The sequence below is a fragment of the Mesoplodon mirus genome, assembly GCF_964341445.2.
Source record: "Mesoplodon mirus genome assembly, chromosome: 5".
Taxonomy (NCBI): Eukaryota; Metazoa; Chordata; class Mammalia; order Artiodactyla; family Ziphiidae; genus Mesoplodon; species Mesoplodon mirus.
In genome coordinates, this window is record NC_138980.1 from 40,125,347 (window position 1) to 40,145,984 (window position 20,638).

The 20,638-nt window shown below is 57.1% G+C and overlaps 1 protein-coding gene across 8 annotated transcripts in view; it reads left to right on the plus strand.

The window, feature by feature from the left end:
• Positions 1-20,638, plus strand: part of SMARCA4 (SWI/SNF related BAF chromatin remodeling complex subunit ATPase 4) — an 85,581-nt gene that overhangs the window by 42,347 nt on the left and 22,596 nt on the right. For 5 of the 8 annotated variants that reach the window (XM_082620549.1, XM_082620551.1, XM_082620552.1 and 2 more), the window contains exons 16-28: positions 605-768; positions 4,532-4,598; positions 5,620-5,730; positions 7,500-7,742; positions 9,152-9,265; positions 9,965-10,072; positions 11,161-11,247; positions 12,054-12,100; positions 13,182-13,348; positions 16,053-16,216; positions 19,026-19,253; positions 19,505-19,603; positions 19,861-19,938. In XM_082620549.1, coding sequence (XP_082476675.1) covers positions 605-768; positions 4,532-4,598; positions 5,620-5,730; positions 7,500-7,742; positions 9,152-9,265; positions 9,965-10,072; positions 11,161-11,247; positions 12,054-12,100; positions 13,182-13,348; positions 16,053-16,216; positions 19,026-19,253; positions 19,505-19,603; positions 19,861-19,938 — 1,677 coding nt within the window. The remainder of the gene's footprint in view (positions 1-604; positions 769-4,531; positions 4,599-5,619; positions 5,731-7,499; positions 7,743-9,151; positions 9,266-9,964; positions 10,073-11,160; positions 11,248-12,053; positions 12,101-13,181; positions 13,349-16,052; positions 16,217-19,025; positions 19,254-19,504; positions 19,604-19,860; positions 19,939-20,638) is intronic. The other 3 variants (XM_082620554.1, XM_082620555.1, XM_082620556.1) reach the window with 1 other exon arrangement.

Here is a 20,638-nt window from a genome sequence, read left to right on the forward strand (position 1 = left end):
CTGCAACGGGAGAGGCCACAACAGTGAGAGGCCCGTGTACCGCAAAAAAAAAAAAAAAAAAGACTTAACTTGCTTAATTTGTTATGAAAATTTCCAGATTTTCCCTGAAGACAATATTCTCTCTAATTGACTGTGTTTCAGAAAGGTTCACGAGCTTTGGAAACCTTTCAGTTAATCTTGAAATGCTGTTGAGGCAGTTGTCAGTCATGTGGTGGACTCATCACCAAGTTTCCCTGAAACCCCAACGCTCTCCTGAATCCAGTGTCACATGGTTGAGGGCAGGTTGGTCCCAGTGTGCTGTGTGGCTTGGTGTCAGGCAGTGACAGACGGACACTGTAACAGTGAGAAGCTTAGCTATTTATATGTGCACCCAGAAAGGACATTTCATATACATCTCTCATTAGCACAGCAACCCTGTGATTTCAGAGACAGGATTGCTGAGGATGAGGCTGAGTGGGAAAGGAGTGGGTTGACTCAGAGCAAAATACCAAGTGAAGATGGCCGCAGGAGGTCCCTGGCTGGGGCAGAACTTGTGAGTCTCCGAAGCGCGGGGAACACCCCCGAGCCCAACCTGGGCTTCAGTCCTGGCCGCTTCTCCTTGCAGATCAAAGGCTTAGAGTGGCTGGTGTCCCTGTACAACAACAACCTGAATGGCATCCTGGCTGATGAGATGGGCCTGGGGAAGACCATCCAGACCATCGCTCTCATCACGTACCTCATGGAGCACAAGCGGATCAACGGGCCCTTCCTCATCATAGTACCTCTCTCGTGAGTGTGCCCACCCCAGGTGCCAGAAGTGCCCAGTGGGAAGGCCCAGCCCTGCGAGGTCACCAGCAGCCCGGCCTGTGCTCAGACGCCTGTGTGTTAGTTTGCTTGGCCGCCCTCACGAAGGACCACAGCCTGGGCGGCTTAAACAATAGGCACTATTTCCCGGGAGGCCACAGGTCTGAGAACAAGGTGTCAGCAGGGCTGGCTTCTCCCTAGGCCTCTCTCCTGGCCTTGTGGATGGCCATCTTCTCCCTGTGTCTTCACATTGCCTTCCTTCTATGTGTGTCTGTGCCCTAATTTCCTCTTCTTATAACAAAGTCATACCGGTCATGGATTAGGCCTCGCCCCACTGACCGTATTTTTCCTTCATCACCTCTTTAAAGACTCTGTTTCCAAATATAGTCACGTTCTGGGGTGCTGGGCACGAAGATGTCAACATACAAATTTTGGGGGGACACAACTCAGCCCATAGCCACCTGCCTCTGGTGTCAAGGCTCAGGATAGAAGAAGGGCAGGTGCTGGAGTGCCCGTCCACGATTCCTGTTGGGGCATCTCTCACCGGATGTCCTTGGTGTCCTCTTCAGGCCCCACAATGAGCAAATTCCACACAAGGTTGTCACAGGAGTCAGATAACTGCCCACTAGAAATGTGGAGTGGAACCATTTGTGCAGACACTGTGTCCACTTACTGCTGGGGCACCGAGCCCTGTCGATCGCATCCCAGCCTGCTCCAGGCACCACAGGCGCTCAGGTGGCATCTGGATACACAAGCGGCGTCCAGAGGAGGCTCTCTCACTTGCCACCTCTTGGTACCGTTGGTCTCTTCCTCCCAGCAGGCACCCTTCCAGGGGCCAGGATTCCTCAGGCCATCTGGGCATCCTTCTTCCCAGCTCTGCATGGGTCACAAAATGGTTCTCCTGTTCCCAGGTTTTTTCCAGAAGTCCCAGGACTGGTCCCCCATATGACATTTACCCTTTACATCTCTTCAGTCTTTTCTGGTCTGTGACCATTCTTCAGACTTGGTGTAATTTTGGTGACCTTGATGGTTTTAAGGAGAACTGGTTGGGTGTTTTGTAGGATGTGCCTCAGCCTGGGTCTGTTTGGTGATTTTTTCATCCTTAAATGGGATGGCAGGTTTCGGGACGAAGACCAGAAGTGAAGCACGCATCTTATCACCTCACAACAGGGGGCAGTTACTGTCTACATGACTTTTCACTCTTGAGGTTGACCTTGATCACCGGGCTGAGGTAGTGTGTGTCAGGTGTCTCCACTGTGAAGTTATTCTTTTTTCCCCCTTCCATACTGTATTCTGGAAAAAAGTCACTAAGTTCAGCCCACACATAATAGGTGGGCAATTAAGAGCTACCTCCTTGAAGGTGAAATCACTACATAAATTTTTTGGAGTTTTCCTGTGTGGAAGATTTCTCTCTTCTCCCCCAGTTGTGAATGTATTCAATCATTTATATCAATATGGACTCCTGGATATTTATTTTATACTTTGGGTTAAACTCCAATACTGGTTTATTTTGTTGCTCAAATCATTCCAGCCTTGGCCATCGGGAACCCTCTCAGTTGGCTGCTGTGTTCCTTTGACATGCCGCCATCATTGTGGGGTTTTTGAGCACGTCTTTCTTTCTGGCACCCAAAGACGCTCCAAGCTCAGCTGGTACATTTCCCTCCCAGGCCTAGAACCAGCCATTTCTCCAAGAAGCCCTGGTTTCCCTTATTAGAAAATGGTCTTAGAAACCAAGACTGGTCACACGCAGTGACTCTCGACCCTGGGTGCTGGGTGTGCTCCTTGCTTCTGGGGTGTCATTGCTTCTAGGCCCTCTCAGTGTGCAGTGCTAGGAAGTATACGTATATACGTGTACTGACCCTAGTGCACACGTGCTGACATGATATGCGTCTGGTCATCTGTGTCTCTGTTAAGTGTGACCATACTGCTGTCTTTGACTCAGCCGGGACCACAGGGCTCATTCTAGCCTTTCTCCTTACTCGTGTGTCCGTTCCCAGTGTGCATGTACAGTGCTTTCAGAATACTTAGCCTGTGAGGAACAACCTTACTAACTAGGGATCCAGTTCCTTTTGTCCTTAGACTTACAGTTTTCAACCAAAACATCTTTTCCAAGGTCATTTAAGTTGGCTGCTTTCCCCCATTCCCTTCAGTGAAGTTACCCCGTGTGTTGATCTTCAGCCCTTTTCATGCTTGTGCTACCCAGACCGGGGCCCAGTCTGTTGAGTTTCATCTCCAGGAGCCACCTGTGCCCTGGGGGGTGTTTTCAGACTGTGAGTGTCGCGCTGTCCCATCCACCTGCTGGGGCATGCTGTTCTCCGCCGTGAGTTTGCTTGTCCTGCCTCCCTCTGGACCCCTGACTCTGGCCTGTCTCCTTACTTCCGTCCCGACTCTCCCTCAGCTCTTCTCCCCCTCTGCAGATGCCCTTCCCCCACCCCAGGCTTTGGCCCTTGGCTTCTCTCTCTCTCAGTGCCCCGACCTTCCCCTGTTGCTCCCTGCAGTAGGAACCAGACCTCGGTGACTGAACCAGGGCGATCTTGCTGATCCTCAGTAAGGGGAATCCCACAGCCAGGTGGCTTCAAGCTTCTAGGACCCAGGCTCCTGCAGTCTTCTGCTCAGTCATCCTTAGCATCTGACTCCTGCCCCTAGGCTTTTACCCTCATGGTTGCAAGATGGCCGCTGCCTCCGTCATCTCCTCTGGGTTCCCAGAATGATGGGCGGGGCCCAGGGCCGCAGGAGCGTATGGCAGCTGAGTCTCCACCCTCCTTCAAGACCTTTCCCTGACTTACAGCCCAGCGACTTAAACTTCCATCTCATTGGCTCAGACTGTGCCCACCTGGTTGGCCCTGGCTGCTGGGGGAGCTCCTCAGTGGAGCTTCTTGCGGGGAGGAGCCAGGTGAGCCATGAGCAGTCTCTTCCACTTGGCTTTTGCATCCTGTCTTTACAACCCCCCTGGTCTAGACTGTCTGAGTGAGTTCCCTCCCCCACCGAAGACTCTGTGTCCCAGTATTTCCCTGAGAGCCCACCCGCTCTGAACTTGGCTTTACTGTCACTGTCACCCTCTCCTGAGGTTCTCTCTTGTAGTCAGGGGTGACTTGTCCCTCCTCACCCGCCCCCGTGTCCGCTCACTGCCCATCTCTGTCTGTCCCCCCTCCTCCTGGCCTCGAGCCCTCCTGCGCTCCCCCTCCTGCAGTCTTCTGCCCGGGCCTGGCTTGGTCTCACCTGCCTCCCATCCTCATTCTGTCTTTTACCGGGCAGGAACCTTCAGTGGCTGCCAGTTTCATTTTGACGTGGCACCGCGACTCGGTGGTGCCTCCTACAGCCCCGACCTCCGTGGCATGACTCCCGCACCCCACCCCCAGTGTCCTGAGCCTGAAATGAGGCACCGTGAATCTGCGTTTTTCTGGGCAGCAGGTCTGCAGCGTGTGGTGTGTTCTCACAGGGGCCTGTGGCCACACAGCGGTGACAGAGAACTGATCTCCAGGGTCCAGCTCCTGGTCCTGGCCCTCTCCGGCCGCCCTGCTCCAGCCCAGGCCGACCTGGCGGAGGCTGACCCAATACCCACCACCATGCCTTTGTGTGTCCCTGTGTCTCCCACCTGGGGCACCGTCCCCTCCTTCCCTCAGATGCTCCGTTACCCGGCCAGCTCTGAGGGTCACACACACATCAGCTTCACTTCCTTGTGGACATCTGTTGGACAGTTGCTGGCAACGGAACTAGACCCTGACTCTCCCTTCCTTGTTTCCACCAGAACGCTGTCCAACTGGGCATACGAATTTGACAAGTGGGCCCCCTCGGTGGTGAAGGTGTCCTACAAGGTACGTCGCCCCCTGAGGAGGTGGGCATGGGCAGGGTGGGAGAATAGGGGATACGTGTGGGTGAAGAGGGGCATCAACTTGCATTAATGACAGGATGCATGTGTGTGTGTGTGCGTCTTCTTATGTTATACACTTGGGATCCTGCCATTCACACAGGGTTTGGATCACTTTATTTCGAGGAGTGATGCTTCTTTTTTAACTGAAGTTATGGACTCAGTTTGTGGAATGTGGTGACATTAACGCATTCACCTGAAGATTTCGTTATTCCTGCCGAGCTTTGGTTAAAACCCATTCACCTGGGATGACTTAGCGAGTGTCCACTGTGGGCTGCTGTGTGACGGGGGACACCGGGACACGTGGGCCCCGTGCAGTCCTGCTCTGAGTGCCGCCCTTGGATCAGTTCGCCTGTGAAGTGGGGACTAAATGTGCCTCTTGACCTCGTGGGGAGAGAGGCAGAGAGGGCCTCGCACAGCCACTCAGTGGCAGAGCCCCATTGTGCCCTTGGCCATAGGTCTACCAGGTCCAGGCTCGCCACCCTGTGCTGAGAGGCTCTTAGCCCCATGATGGGGAAAGTCGGGTCCCGGCAGAGGGGACAGCGTGTGTGGGGAGAACTTGGTGCGTTTGAGGAGCTAAAAATCCTTCGGCTGGCAAGAGCTTATGGGAACCGAGTGCAGCTCTGTCTGGAACGTGAGCTTGGAACAGGAGGGACGGGGCAGATTTGCTAACCGGGGAGAGGCTGGAGCTGCCCTTTGGGAGTGATCACAGCGGTCTGCGCCTGTGTGGAAGGCCTGGAGGCCTGAGATGGGGACCCGGGAAGAGGAGGGTGTGGGAAGCGGAGCTGGATGACCATCAGGAGTGGGGCCGATGGAGGTGCAGGCAGCAAGCCTCCCAGGGGCCTGGGCCGCCCAGGACCCACACTCCTCTCTCCGCTCCCCACACTTGGCCCTCTGCCCTTGCCGGGGTGAGGGGCCAGGACCCAGGGCCCAGAGGCTGAGGCACGCGTGTCTTCTCTCCCTCACAGGGCTCTCCAGCAGCCAGACGTGCTTTCGTCCCCCAGCTCCGGAGCGGCAAGTTCAACGTCTTGCTGACAACGTACGAGTACATCATTAAAGACAAGCACATCCTTGCAAAGGTAGCGTGTCTGCCTGTAGAACAAGCCAGCCCAGGCCGTCGCGTGCTGTCAGGGAGCCCGTGATCCAGCCCAGGATTGTCGCAAGTGTGTCACGCTTCCCATCTTCTCAAAGCCCCCGAAGACATTTCTCAGTGATTCCCCCGCATATGTGTAAAAAGACAGCTGCTCTGTGTGTGCGAACAGCCCCAGTCGAGGTGACCTTGGGCTTGCCTCTCCAACCATCTGTCCCCAGGCTGGCCCTGGGCCACGTCCAGAGACTGGCTCCGTCTACGCAACATGTGGACTGGCTCCTCTCGGGCCTTCTGCCCGAAGAGCCTGGTCACACGCAGTGACTCTCGACCCACCTGTCTTGCCTGCCGTGTCCCTGGCAGGGCTGTGGTGAGGCCCCCCTTGTCTCCGCCTGTCTCTAGAGACCTCAGACCTCCCTCCCTGGTGGCTCTGTCTCCCTACCACAGCCTACAGGAAAGCGGCCCACGAAGCAGGAGGGATTTGGTATCCAGGTCCAAGCACTCTGACGTCCCATGTGTTCTGTCAGCCTTGGACCACTGGGTTGGCGCATTCAGTGGGGGCTGTGCACGCGGGGCAGCCTCTTAGCTGACCCAGTTGTGAAGGCAGCTCTAGTTGGGCCATCAGGGAACTACTGAGAATAAACCATGACCCAGATATGAGACAGGCACCATCCCTCGCCTACAAAAAGCTCTTTTCCCGGTTTGGGAAAGGGTTGAGCCAGAAGGTGCTGCATCTGGCCTCACTAACCGTGTAGGGGATTAAGTCAAGTGGTAGGGTTTTTGACCCAGTGGATGGAGGAGATATTTACGTGTTACCACACCGGTCAGCCTTGGTCGTACTGATGACATTTGGTGCTTGATGTGCATCTCTGAGCTACAGATAAGGAAACTGGGGCCCAGGGAGCTGGTGTCCAGTGTGGAGGCTCACCCTTCTGACCCAGTACAAAGCCAGGCCCATCCCAAGCATGAGAACGGGGCTCTGAAAATCCTGTGTTTGTCTGACAGTGGCTTTAATTAACATAAACCCCCTGCCATGGGGGTTCCTCATGGGAAATGGCTGCTGGGCCCCTCCCCCAGTCGGTTCTGCCCTTTTCGTCTGGGACAGCTGATGTGCAGTTCCTCAGCCAGGCCATGCCAAAGAAGCCAAAGCCAGAGTGGCTCTGAAGCTCGTCACAGTCACATGTAAATAGGGATTTACACCTGCGGCTCCCACCTGCAGACTCACACTCATGGTTAGAATCGGCATCTAGCCTGTGTCCACCAGCCGTGTGGCCACTGACAGGCGCTGGGGCGCAGCCGGGGCCCCCAGAGCCCACCGTCTGAACCCACCTGTGCTGCTCCTGCCTTAGAGCTGCCGCCTGCTGACTGGAAATGCACCCATTACTGAACCAAATCTCCTGAAGACCCCACCCCTGAGGGCCTCTGATCAGCAGGGGGGTTGTTATTTGGGGTGTTTTTCTGTGTCATGTACTAGCATATATAATTTTCTTGGGAAACCAAAGTACTTTTGTGCCCCTGGATTTGTTCACCCAGTCGCAGGTCACAGCCGTGTCTCCCTGTCCACGTGTCTGTCTTTACCCCCTGCTTTACAGAGGCTGTGGTGTGAGCTGGTCCCTCATCAGGGGCTGTTGTCGTGCTCACGTTCTCCAGCTCAGCAGGCCGTTCTGCCCGGAGCCTTCTTGCCTAATGGCCATGAGATCCTCACCCAGGTGGGCAGCCCTGCTGCCTGTCCTCCCCTGACCTCCTGCTCTCGGCCCGCAGATCCGTTGGAAGTACATGATCGTGGACGAAGGCCACCGCATGAAGAACCACCACTGCAAGCTGACGCAGGTCCTCAACACACACTACGTGGCCCCCCGCCGCCTGCTGCTGACGGGCACGCCGCTGCAGAACAAGCTCCCTGAGCTCTGGGCGCTGCTCAACTTCCTGCTGCCCACCATCTTCAAGAGCTGCAGCACCTTCGAGCAGTGGTTCAACGCGCCCTTTGCCATGACCGGGGAAAAGGTGGGTGTGCAGCCGGCCACTTGGTGGCGGAGGGGGAGTGGGGAGCCGTGAGCCTTGGCCGCGAGCAGCTCCGAGGACCCTCCAAGTTGATGGTCCCGGCCCAGCTGGCTTCCCTGGGTCGTTGTGGGTTGAGTGCCCACCACAGCCGGCCCAGCGAAGCGCAGGGCAGCCCTGGCACCAAAGGACCCCAGAGGAGGAGGGCAGAGAAATCCCACGGGATGCTTGGGGCTTCCCTGACCCTGTGCCCCAGGCACAGGGAGGGGACAGCGAGGAATATGGCCCTGAGGTGTGAAGGTGCAGCTGGAGGGCCTGAGGAGAGTTTAATTTTCACCCTGAGGCCAGCGGGTAGCTTGGATGGTTTCAGTGAAAGGAGTGACATGGTCAGATTCTGTCCCTTTTGTTTTTAAAGACGGCTGTGGGTTGTGGCCAATGTCTCTCAGTGTCTGTGTGGCTGGGAGTGACGTTGTTGGTGTGCCTGTGGCCGCTGCGTTTTCTGTTGAAGGAGGTTAGCGGCCGAGCCTGATAACCGAGGAGGTGGGCACGATCACAGGGCTTAATGTTGAGCGTCACCGCCCACGGCAGCCGTGCCCCAGCTCACTCGTTCCCAGTTAGCGGATTTTCCTTAGGCAGGTCTGGGACAGCTGTTCCTCAGCTCTTACAGCGGGGCCTCTGTCAGCATAATCCATGGGGTCCCGCCTCCTTGGTACCGGCTGAGGCAGAAGCCCTCCTGAAGGAGAAATTGAGGCCTTTCCAAGGATCTCAATAAAGGAGCCCCCAGTTTTCAGATTCCCAGGGATCCCCCCTCCAGGAGCTGAGGAACAAATGCTCTGGATTCACGTATTTTCAAGTTGAGCAAAAGCTCTGCCCAAAGGGACCCAGAGAAGAAAAGTTCAGACGTCATCTTTCCACTTAAAAAAATTTTTTTTAATTCACATTTTTATCAGAGTAGCAGGCTCCCTTGGAGAGCAGCATTTCTTTCCGTCTGTCCCACTCAGGCCGAAATGAGAGTTGATTTGGGCTTCCAGTGACAGAGCCCTCTTGGAGCACCCCCCAGTTACACCACACGCTCTATCTGTGTGGCCCCCCGCAGTGCTGTCCAGATTTCGTTTGGACGTGTTGGCAGGATTCCAGGCACGTGGGTTTGTTACTCTTGGGAAAGCCATGCAGCGTGCTGCTGTGTTTCATAGTGCCCTGGGGCCTTGGCTTCCGTGTCCCAGGACTTCCATGGAAGGTCTTAGATCCTTGCAGTTTTCCAGAGGAAGAGGTTGCCCTGCCAGGCTCCTGTGAAGCTTAGGGTAGTCTGAAAAGGAGGTGCTGAGCACAGGGTGACTCCAGATGGCCCTTCCCTGCATCCCTGTCCCCTCCTTTGGAGGTAACGCTTGGTTGGCATGTCTCGTTGGGGCTGCCAGGTGGACCTGAACGAGGAGGAAACCATTCTCATCATCCGTCGTCTCCACAAAGTGCTGCGGCCCTTCCTGCTCCGGCGGCTCAAGAAGGAAGTCGAGGCTCAGTTACCTGAAAAGGTACCACGTTTAGTTTTTTCTTTTTGGCCGCGCTGTACAGCTTGCGGGATCTTAGTTCCCCGACGAGGGATCAAACCCTGGCGTCCCGGTAGTGGAAGCGCCGAGTCCTAACCACTGGACCACCAGGGAATTCCACGTACCATGTTTGTTTTGAGTGGAAGTCCCAGTGCAGCATCGTCCAGGGGGCCTCCCTGGGGTGGTACCAGTCTGGTGGCTTCCCTGGGTCCCAGGCCTGGCCCTGGTCTTGCCTCGGCATTCAGGAGTCGATCCGTTGGGGTCACTCGCCCTCACTGGGTCTCTCAAGTGGAAGGCAGGTGTGCTAAGTTAGAGCACTAAGTCCCCCCAGGACCCCCTCCCCTCTCCCCTGGGTGGGCTTGGGGTCCCTGGCCAGTCGCCCCACCAGTCACACTTGCGCTTTGTTTCTTGGCCGGCTGTGGGCAGGCCTTTGGAAGGTAGCCGAGTTGTCCCGTCTGGCCCAGGAAGCCCCCCACATTTCTCTGCCCTGGTACGTCTGCCACATCCCATCTCCCCTCGTATGGGGTCTCCTCACGGTCACCCCTGTGTGCCCTGATCAGAGCACACAGCCCAGGGCCCAGGATGCCTCTGAGAGGCTGGGCGATCAGAGACGGGCCCAGGCTGGGCGTTGGGCTCCGGGACCCTCAGCTCCAGTTCCGGCTGACGGCGCCGTGTGCCCTGCAGGTGGAGTACGTCATCAAGTGCGACATGTCCGCGCTGCAGCGCGTGCTTTACCGGCACATGCAGGCCAAGGGGGTGCTGCTCACCGATGGCTCTGAGAAGGATAAGAAGGTTGGCCCGGGGCCCCCTTCCCCCCCGGGTGTCCATGGCAGGCGCACTGGGGGCCGCTGGGTGGGGGGCTTGTGCACTCTGTAAGCAGCAGGCTCTCGCCTCCTCGGAGGTGATAGTCGTGGCCGAGGCCCCATCTGGTCGTGGTCCCGAGGGTGTTGGGCCTGGTTTAAATCACAGCTGGTGTGGATGGGTCCAGTCCATAAGGCTGAGGGGGCAGAGGCTGATGGCCCGTTTCCAGGGAGGCCCCCGAGCTTCCCAGTCAGCAGTCTGGGGTCCTCTGCTCATGAAGTGCTCTCTCCCGTGGATGCATCAGTCGGCAGTGGGGGGCCCAGCACGGACCCCAGCCGTTAGAATATTCTAGGAAGTCCCACCTCCCCAGCTGGGAAAGAGCCTCGACGGCCAGGGCCACTGAGCCCGTTTACCTCAGCATTACGTGGCGTTGGGATGACGTTAGTTTACGGTGGAGAGGAGTGGGAGCTGGGCAGGCTGCTGCCTTCTGGCCCCTCCGGGGCCCTGGGCCCCACTGCCCCTGCTCCCTCACCAGGACTGCAGCTGTCCTCCCAGGCCCCTCACTTCTGCCCCCGCGGCCTCGGGCTTGGCCCTGCCACCCCATTTTCTCTTCCAGATGTTTCGTTTGGGCCCCTTCTTACCCGAGCTGTTGCAGCACCCTGTTTCCTGGTTTTCTTCTTGGCCCACGGCACCCACCCCGGCATCCTTCCTTCACCCCGTAGCCAGAGATCTTCCTAAGCTGTCTGGCTGCAGCCCCGCCCCGGGGACCCCCCAGTGCCCATAGAGCCAGCCTCACAAAGTGTTTGTGGTCCACTCTCAGCTCTTTGCCAGTCACCTTTCCCCTGTGTCCTGCCGGCCCCTCCTCACCCTCCACCCTCCAGGGTGCCAGGGGGTCTCCACTTCCCCCAGCGCTGGCTTTACGCTGGCTTCAGGCCTCTGAGCCCCGACCGGAGCCAGCTGCACACGCCCCATCTCCTCTGCCACAAGCCACAGCTCCTCTCACGTCCTTCCTCCATGCCTCCTCCCCCACCCCACCCCGGGACAAGACCGATTTGGGAGCCTCTCTTCTGCCTTCTCAGGGCAAAGGTGGCACCAAGACCCTGATGAACACCATCATGCAGCTGAGGAAGATCTGCAACCACCCTTACATGTTCCAGCACATCGAGGTGAGTCCCAGGGCCGGGGCGGCAGGCCCAGCGGCACCCGGAGCCCGTGGGCCTCAGCCCTGCACAGGGCCCTGCTCTCAGAGGGGTCTGTCTGCGCCTAGCCCCGAGACAGAACTAGGTCGCTTCTCTCTGGCAACTTTAGAGAAAAAAAGCTTGTAAGGTTTAGACTAGATGATGCTTGTACATTTGTCTTTTTATGGATTTTTTTGTTTGCAAGCGCTTATATATCGTAAAGAATCCAAACTGTAGGGAAATATGCAAGAGAAATGAAAATCCCACCTCAGGTAACTGCCGAAGCCTTCGGAGGCTGTCCTCTGGAGTCGTTTCCCCCGCGGTGGGGTTGTGCTGCCTCTGCTTGTTGGTTACTAGCCTTCCCCACGCGGTGACACGTGGGGCCATCCTGGGCAGAGCATGGAGAGCAGCGTCCCTCTTCATGACGGCTCTGGCCATAACCTTCTGGGCCCCAGTACCCTTGAGAGTCTGGATGCTTGCTTCTGAAAGGCATACATATGTCCGTACATTCTGGCATAAAGTTCCGGGGTCATGCCAGAGGCCCCTGGGGTTCCATTTCAGCTCACCAAGTGTGGTCTCAGGCGCGTGCCGTCCTTGCGCGCTCCTTTCCGTGGTTAAGAGTGTTAGGTCATGATGAAAGGGATGTCAGTGGGATAGAAAAGCTGTATTCAGCATCTGTGTGTGGCCTTGGGGCCGCCGTGGGCGATCGCTGAGCACGGGTGGGAGGGCTCAGAGGCGTGGGGCCTGGCCGCCTTTTCCTGTCCTGCACTGACCCGCCTCTCGTTCCATCGCAGGAGTCCTTTTCCGAGCACTTGGGGTTTACCGGTGGCATCGTCCAAGGGTGAGAATCTTCCTAGCTTAACGGGGTGGGCAGACCACCTGTGTGCCAGTAGTTCTCTCTTGTTGGCTTTATTTCTGTTGTTATACTTGTCTCATTTCAAAGGCAGTATATTCCTGGCAGAAAACTTTGAAAACATAGATGAACCCAAAGAAGAGAATAAAAATTCTCCACTTGGAGAGGTGACCACACGTGGCTTCCAGGCCCCACCTCTGGGCTCTGTGACCTGTGACAGCTTTCCTAACCACTCTGAGCCTAAACTCCACCCACCAACAGAGGGATACTCTTCATACAGTGCGCCACGCACCTTGCTCTGGGGGCGTTTTCTCCAGGGTTGTTTATAAAGCGCAGCCCCGGCATCGTTCAGGCCTGGTGTTGGGACACAAATGCTGCCTCAAGGTTTCAGCGTTGAAACATTCTTAACGCTAAAGCCACCATTATTTCTCTGGGATAGTAAACTCTTCCCTAGAGCAGAGGCACCGAATGAAAGGGCAAAAGGTTCTTTAGCTGTGTAGTCCTTTATACCAAATTGCATAATGGGGTCCCACAGACCTGGGTTTGAGCCCGGCCCCGGCAGGTCAGCAGCCGTGTCACACTGTCCTCCAGCCTCAGTTTCCACACCTATAAACCAGGAGCGAATGACAGAAGTTGCAGTGGCCCTTAGCCCTGTGTGTGGTGCGGTGTGGGCACTCTCCTCTGGGAGCCTCTGCTCTTGGAAGGTTCTTAAACAGGAGGCCTGGCTTCCCGGGGCAGCCCCTGTGCCCATTGTCCCAGGATCTTTACTAATAAATAGCACCTTCTCTCGCCCTTACAAGTATCCAAGTTGGTCAGTAATTTCATGACCAAGTTTATTTTAGTTGGGTTGAAATGGCTTTGCTGAAACTTTGGTGGGGGGAGGGGGGCAGGGGCGGGCGCAGGGGTAGTCTGCCAAGGAAGCACTTGTGTGCCCACGAGCCTGGTGACCAGTCTGCCTAGGCCGCCTCAGGTAGCCTGGGCATGGGAGCGCATGTCGTCCTTGGCCCGCCTGCAGGGCGCTGTGGTTCATGTGGTGTGTGTATCCTTCCCCACCCCCTCCACTCCGCAGCCTGGACCTGTACCGAGCCTCGGGGAAATTCGAGCTGCTCGATAGAATTCTCCCCAAACTCCGGGCCACCAACCATAAAGTGCTGCTGTTCTGTCAGATGACCTCCCTCATGACGATCATGGAAGACTATTTTGCGTATCGCGGCTTTAAATACCTCAGGCTCGATGGTGAGTACGCCCGGGAGAGAGACGTTTGTTAAAGGGTGGCCTCGTTATCCACTGCTGCCAAAGCTTCTCTGGGTCTAGTGGCAGGAGTGGGCATAGCGGCTCACTCAGTGACACAGGCTTGCGGGAATGGGAGGGAAGGCCCTGGGAGTATCGTGGCTGGATCTCCTGAATGTGAGGCTTATGGTGTTTGCACCATAACGCTGCGTCCAGTGGTTAAGGGTTGCTCTACGGTCCTGTTATGGTGGGAAGTGACAGAAACCCGTATCCTGTGGGCATAAAGAAGGAAGCCTTGATAGACTCACATAACTGAACCTCAAGGGTTGGCTTTACTTCAGGCACAGCTGGATCCAGGTGCCCAGATGGTGTTAAGAGGGGCTTTTCTGGAACTCTTGGCTCTTTTGTCCTCCATTTTGGCGTCATTCTTAGCCATCCCCTCCGGGCTTTCCTTCCCCCTGCTCAGTGTCCCGCACAGAGAAGCAGCTTGTCTTTTCCCCAGGGGTCTGGGGGTGAACTTTCATTAGGCTGCTGTGAGCGACATGCTTTTCTCTCCACTGCCTGGCTGGCTCTGGAGCTGGAATCGGGCCCATTCATGCCAGAACCGTGAGCACTGAGAGAAGCAGGAAACGGAGGGAGGAAGGGAGGGAGGAAAACCGATGCTGCAGGGGTGATAGCGGCGAGTTCCCTGGGAACAGCACTGACTGTGACCACATGCACTCATAAGAAGCCCTGTCTCTGCCTTGTTCCCAGCACGCAGGAGCTCCGGGGAGGAGGGGGCTGAGTGAGATGCTGACAGTGAGCAGGACCCGTGCTCTGACACGTGTCAACTGACCGGGAAGACCCTAGAGGGAGCCCCCCTCTAGGGTCTGTCAGATGGAGTGAATGGGGCTCTCGAGAAAAATGAACTTGGGGGCCTCCAGGGTAAACACAGTTAAGAAGTGTGGGATAAACCACACTTCTCAGAGCCTTTATCTAAGCTTGTTGCTATGTGCAGCCATGGCCAGACACCCCAAACCTTTTTGCCGCCATTGTGTCTTTCACGGTACATCTTGTGGAACTGTGGTTTTTTTCAGACCCATGGTTGCTGGGCGGATCTGTCTGTCGGTCTTTGCCCTCCCCACTCCCACCCAGAACCTTTGCTGCATCCCTATCTTCTTGGAATTCTGTCCAGGGCGACCTTTACAAACACAGCTGTGGTCAGGTCCTCCCTCAAACCTCCCTCCTTCAGGTGCTTCCCACGGCTTGGAAGGCCTGCGTGGCCAGGCTCACCTCGCCCCTCCCTCTGTGTGCTGGCCTCCCCAGTGGCCTCTCTGTCCTTCAGGGGCTGAGCCTCCATGAGTGCTACTCCTTGTCTGTGTCCCTGCCCCGAGCCCTAGAGGACAGGCCGAACGTGAAGAGCGTGTTCCCACCCACCCCAGCGCCCATCCATTTGCCCGCCCCCCCCCTTTTTTTTTCCTCCGTGATGAGAGTCCTCTATCTAGGATGAGGACTTTTGTTTGCTTGGCTGTGGCTGCATCTCTGGGCACCTCATGTGGTCACTGCCACATGAGCGGAAACTCTGGGAAAGAAGGGCAAAGGGGGGGAATTCCCTGGCAGTCCAGTGGTTAGGACTCCACTCTTCCACTGCAGGGGGCCCAGGGTCAATCCATGGTCGGGGAACTAAGGTCCCGCGTGCCACACAGTGCAGCCAGAAGGAAAAAAAAGAACGGCAAGGGTGGGGGCTCGGTGACACGTGGAGTGGAACCTTCTGCTGTCAGAATGCCGAGAGTGAGGGTGCAGGCTGGGCATCTGGGATCGGGCCTCCACCTGGGCCTGCCTCAGCCCCTCCTTGGAACTGGGGCAGCCCAGGCGCCAGTGGGCATCAGGCCTCCATGCTGTTCATCGTGACATGTAGGCGAGTAGCTGGAAGCAACACCCAAGAATGACACCTGATTTCCCCAGAGGCACCTCTGCTCTCCAGGCTGGCAGTAGCCCGAGGAGCTTAGATGCCCCTCTGAGCATCACGATGCTGAGGATCATGTCCTGGGCCGTCACATTAGAGTCCCTGTGGCTCCATGAAGAGGGGAGCCATCCTGCCCAGAGGGAAACAAGTCTCCATTGTAAGCCTCCCGTGTGCTCGCCTGTAGATGATTCCCTTTGTGAATGGAGAAAACCCATCACAGTAGGATGGAGGCAGGCGCCAGCCCTCTGGCCAGTTGTTCGATACCATAGCAGCCCCGTCTGCCCGCCTGGAAACCCCACGTGGGTTTGGGGGCACGGCGTTAACAGTGTTGCTGCAGTGTCTCCCGCCACCCCCTGGACAGCTGGGCAGGGCAGGTGGTGGTGACTCACAGGGCAGCCCCATTGCCTGGGTGTCTGCTGGGCGCTGGGCACTGTGCTCCAGCACCTGCCCACTTAGGTCCCACAGCAGCCCCGATTTACATGGAGGAGACACCAGGGGCCTGTTGGGGCTCGTTTTCTTCTCCTGGGGTGGGAGGACTGGCGGTCAGTAGTGTCACCGTAAATCTGAGTTGTTCGCCGGTCACCACTCATGGCCACGTGTTGAGCGAGTGGCCATGGCTTGGGTGGCCCGAGTTGGACGGCTTTGGACGCTATACCTGCTCCCTGATGTAGGTGTTCCTCTGTCTCCTCAGCACCACTGCCCGCCCCCCCCTCTGCCCGCCACGGTCACCTTGCTAATAATCCTGCACTCCCCACCCCCCGGCAGGAACCACGAAAGCGGAGGACCGGGGCATGCTGCTGAAGACCTTCAACGAGCCCGGCTCCGAGTACTTCATCTTCCTGCTCAGCACCCGGGCTGGGGGGCTGGGTCTGAACCTCCAGTCAGCCGACACTGTTATCATATTCGACAGTGACTGGAACCCCCACCAGGTAACAGCTCTCAGGCCCCCTAGGGGGAGGGGCTCGAAGCCTCAGGGAGACCATGCCCACTAGCACGAGTGCCCGCTGGCCTCTTGACATTTTCCTGGAGTCCCGGAGGCCCCTGGAGAGAAGCCCAGAGAGCAGTTACTTTCCTCTGTTTCTCAAAACAAAACTAGTTTTTTGCTCTGATTATGAAAAAATTCATGTTCCATTGTTATTTAAAAAAAATCCTGGGAATTCCCTGGTGGTCCGGTGTTTAGGACTCTGCGCTCTCACTGTAGAGGGCCTGGGTTCAATCCCTGGTCAGGGAACTAAGATCCCACAAGCCACGTGGCACAGCCAAAAAAAAACAAAAAAAATTCTGGTGTCACGTAAATGTGCAAAGAAAGTGGAAGATGCCCCAGTCCTATCAGCTGGCAGTAATGGTCACTGGTTTAGTCATGCAGGTCCTTCCTGACCATGTTCTGGCCCAGCTCTCATGCTGGCACCTCCTAAAACCACACTGGGGCACACTTTTTGTGCTCTGTGCACTGCTGCCCTTGTTTCTTATCCACATACCCTGCACAGAGCTCCGTGCCTGTAGATAACAGGGATGTGGTATTTTATAGATGCAGTAGTTTTTTGTTTGTTTGTTTGTTTTTAAAAATATTTTATTTATTTATTTTTTGGCTGCGGTGGGTCTTTGTTGCTACGTGTGGGCTTTCTCTAGTTGCAGCGAGTGGGGGCTACTCTTCCTTGCAGTGCGCAGGCTACTCATTGTGGTAGCTTCTCTTTGTTTCAGAGCATGGGCTCTAGGCGCACGGGCTTCAGTAGTTGTGGCACGTGGGCTCAGTAGTTGTGGCACGCAGGCTCAGTAGTTGTGGCTCGTGGGCTCTAGAGCACAGGCTCAGTAGTTGCGACGCATGAGCTTAGTTGCTCCTCAGCACGTGGGATCTTCCCGGACCAGGGCTTGAACCCATGTCCCCTGCACTGGCAGGCAGATTCTTAACAACTGCGCCTCCAGGGAAGCCCCGGTACAGTAGTTTTAAAGTAAGTGTTTACTTCTTAGGTCTTACTATAAAAGTAGTAATTTTTTTCAAATGCAAATACCAATAAGTAACAAATTAGAGTCCATTTTTCCCCTTCCCCACCAACCCCGCTCTTCTCTGAGCCAGCATCTACCCATGTACACACATATGTTCTGGCTTTGACATGAACATGGCATGTTCCAGCACGTGTCTCTTCCCGCCAGTAGCTGGTGTGTTCATGTCTCCATGCAAGCACACGGGGACTCTCCCCAGCTGCTTCCTCAGCAGCCAGCCGTCTTGGCATATGGTGGCCCCAGGATTTTTTTTTTTTTTTTTTTGCGGTATGCGGGCCTCTCACTGTTGTGGCCTCTCCCGTTGCGGAGCACAGGCTCCGGACGCGCAGGCTCAGCGGCCATGGCTCACGGGCCCAGCCGCTCCGCGGCATGTGGGATCTTCCCAGACTTGGGCATGAACCCGTGTCCCCTGCATCAGCAGGCGGACTCTCAACCACTGCGCCACCAGGGAAGCCCGGCCCCAGGATTTTTGATTCAAACCCCAGTTGGCAGACGTCCGGGTTTTCTGTTCCCCTTGGGGAACCCTCTTGTCCCTCTCTTGGAGCACCGGCCAGGCCAAGCCTGAGAGGTGGGATTGCTCGGTCCACAGGCCTGTCCCTTCACGTTCTGGTTGGTTCTGCCACAGTGGCCTCCAGCAGGCTGCCCCAGCTTTCACTCCTGTTGACGGTGCGAGCGAGCCCTTCTCCACAGCCCAGCAGAGCTGGTTATCAGCGTGTAAACCACGGGCGCCTCACAGACGAGTGCCTGGGGTGGTTGCTGCGTCAGCCTGGGGTGTGGCTTCCGCCTGGACCTTGGTGACTGGCCCGTTTCCTGAGAGGTGGTTCCAGTGTGCTTCCCCCACCCACAGGCTGTCTTGGGGAGAGACCCCCGTGGAGCCCTGTCGTCCACACCCGGGGGGCATCAGAGGTCATGAAGCACATTGCAGAGCTAGGAATCACGCCGGCTGAGTTGCGGGGCAGGGTTGGCGGTACGAACCGTGGACACAAAGCACACCTGTTCCCACCAGGTGTGGCCTCTGCCGCCGCCATGAGGTGCAGATCTGGAGGTCATCCCCACACAGCTGCAGGCCCCAGACACAGGATCTCGTAGCCCCTCCTGGGTCTACGCTGGACGTGATGATACAGCGTTGGCGCCATGCCTACCACTTTATGGGCGCTTGCTCCACACCAGGCACTGGCCTGAGCACCCGATGCTCCTCTCACACACGATAGCCACGAGAGGGGCTGGTGTCAGCAGAGTGGATCCTGAGGCTCCGAGAGGTGGGGCCTGGGCCCGGCTTGCATGGCAGGGCCTCCAATCAAACCAGGCATCACCGTGGTGCTGCCCAGCTTTGGCGTCATTCTGTAAACAGTGCCCTCGCCATGATACAGCCACGCCAAGCCAGGCCCTGCCCGGGGCAGCCAAGGGGCCCTGTGCAGCTGTGAGAGGAGCTGCTGGGGTATAACCCCCTGGGGTGGCCCTCTACAACTGTGGTTTCTTCCTGAGTGTCCGTCAAATCCCAGTGAAGGTAAAAAGTGACGCTTCTGCAGGAATTTGGGGTGAAGTCATCCTGGCATGGGCTCCAGGTCTTGTTCCTGAGCTTCTGGCCTGTGCAGCTTCTGGCTGTGGCGGGCAGAACAGCCAGGCGGGCACCCGAGAATTGGAAGACCCCTGCCTTTCCCAGTGGCATCCAGTGACCTACTGTCCCTTAACGATTTAAAGAGCTTGTTTGGGACTGACCGGCGTCTCTCTCCCCAGGACCTGCAAGCGCAGGACCGTGCCCACCGCATTGGGCAGCAGAACGAGGTGCGTGTGCTCCGCCTCTGCACAGTCAACAGCGTGGAAGAGAAGATCCTGGCTGCGGCCAAGTACAAGCTCAACGTCGACCAGAAGGTGATCCAGGCCGGCATGTTCGACCAGAAGTCCTCCAGTCACGAGAGGCGCGCTTTCCTCCAGGCCATCCTTGAGCACGAGGAGCAGGACGAGGTGAGGGCAGCGCCAGCCCCGACCCCCTCCCCGGCGTGAGTGGTGGACGCATGAGCGGCTTTCATTTTTGTTTTTTTACCTTTTTTGCACTCTTATTTTTTTTGCATCCCTTTGGAGTAAAGGGAGTGTGGGCTGAAAGGAAAGAGGATGAGTACTTGCTTTTTCTTTGAAGTGGTTTTTTTTTTCTAAACTGCTGGTGAAAGATGCCGGATTGACAGCCCTGGAGACTGAAGTCCTCTATTTATCCACAGAGCAGACACTGCAGCACGGGCAGCGGCAGTGCCAGCTTCGCCCACACTGCCCCTCCGCCAGCGGGCGTCAACCCCGACTTGGAGGAGCCACCTCTAAAGGTGAGAGGGGTAGTTCAGTCTCCATGCCCATTCAATCCTCGGCTTCTCGGCTGAGATGGCCAGCAAGGGCCCTGATCCCACGGAGCGTGCGTGTGCGTGTGCGTGTGCGTCTCTCGCTGCCGTGTGGGTCCCCATCCACCGCAGCCGGACTGGGACCGCCAGCTCATTTCCCATGGACCGCCGCCGCTCGCCTCCGAGCCCGGCCGCCTCCCACCCTGGTTTCCCCGCACTCCAACTAAACGTGTGACATCTTGTAGGAAGAAGACGAGGTGCCTGATGATGAGACGGTGAACCAGATGATTGCCCGGCACGAGGAAGAGTTCGACCTGTTCATGGTGAGCGCCGCGGGCACTCGGGCCCTGCGCACCCTCAGGGGCTTGGTTCCCCGCCTGTGTGAACCGCGAGCAGTGGGGCTCACGCGCCCCCCCCCCGCCCCCCGACCCCTTCCCTGCTGACACCGAACAGAGCAAAAGGTCTCAGTGACGGTGGCATCCCCAGTGGGTAACGGGGCCGGGGGCAGCCCTCAGGGTGGCCCCTCCATGGCTCCTAACTGACCCATCTTTGTTCCGTAGCCTCCCAAGTGTGTCGTAGGGATGGTAGGACACACGTACACACCCAGCCCTGCTCCAGTTTATGGTCTTCCATCCGGCCAGTGCCTGTTGTCCTTGAGGCTCCCTTTCAGAGGGAGCCACACTGTCCAAGACTGAGGGGCTGGCGAGGGCCTCGGTCTCAGATGCCCTGTTGCCCCTCGTGGGCACGGAATCGGGGAATTGGGGGTGCCCTCGGCCCCAGCAGTCCTGTGCTTTCCGCTGAGCCTGTATCGCCTCAGTGGGTCAGGGGAGCCGCTGCCCATTCCAGCTCCCATTCCACCACCTTTCCACTGTCCTTTCCAGTTCTGTCTGCCCCCGAAGCAGAGCCCCAGCCAAGGTCTGACATGGCAGTCCGGCCAGCTCGGCCACCGCACGACCAAGCTGCTGTTTAACTACGGCTGCAGCAATGGTCCCGAGGCAGGGAAGCAGCTCCCGGTCAGGCTGC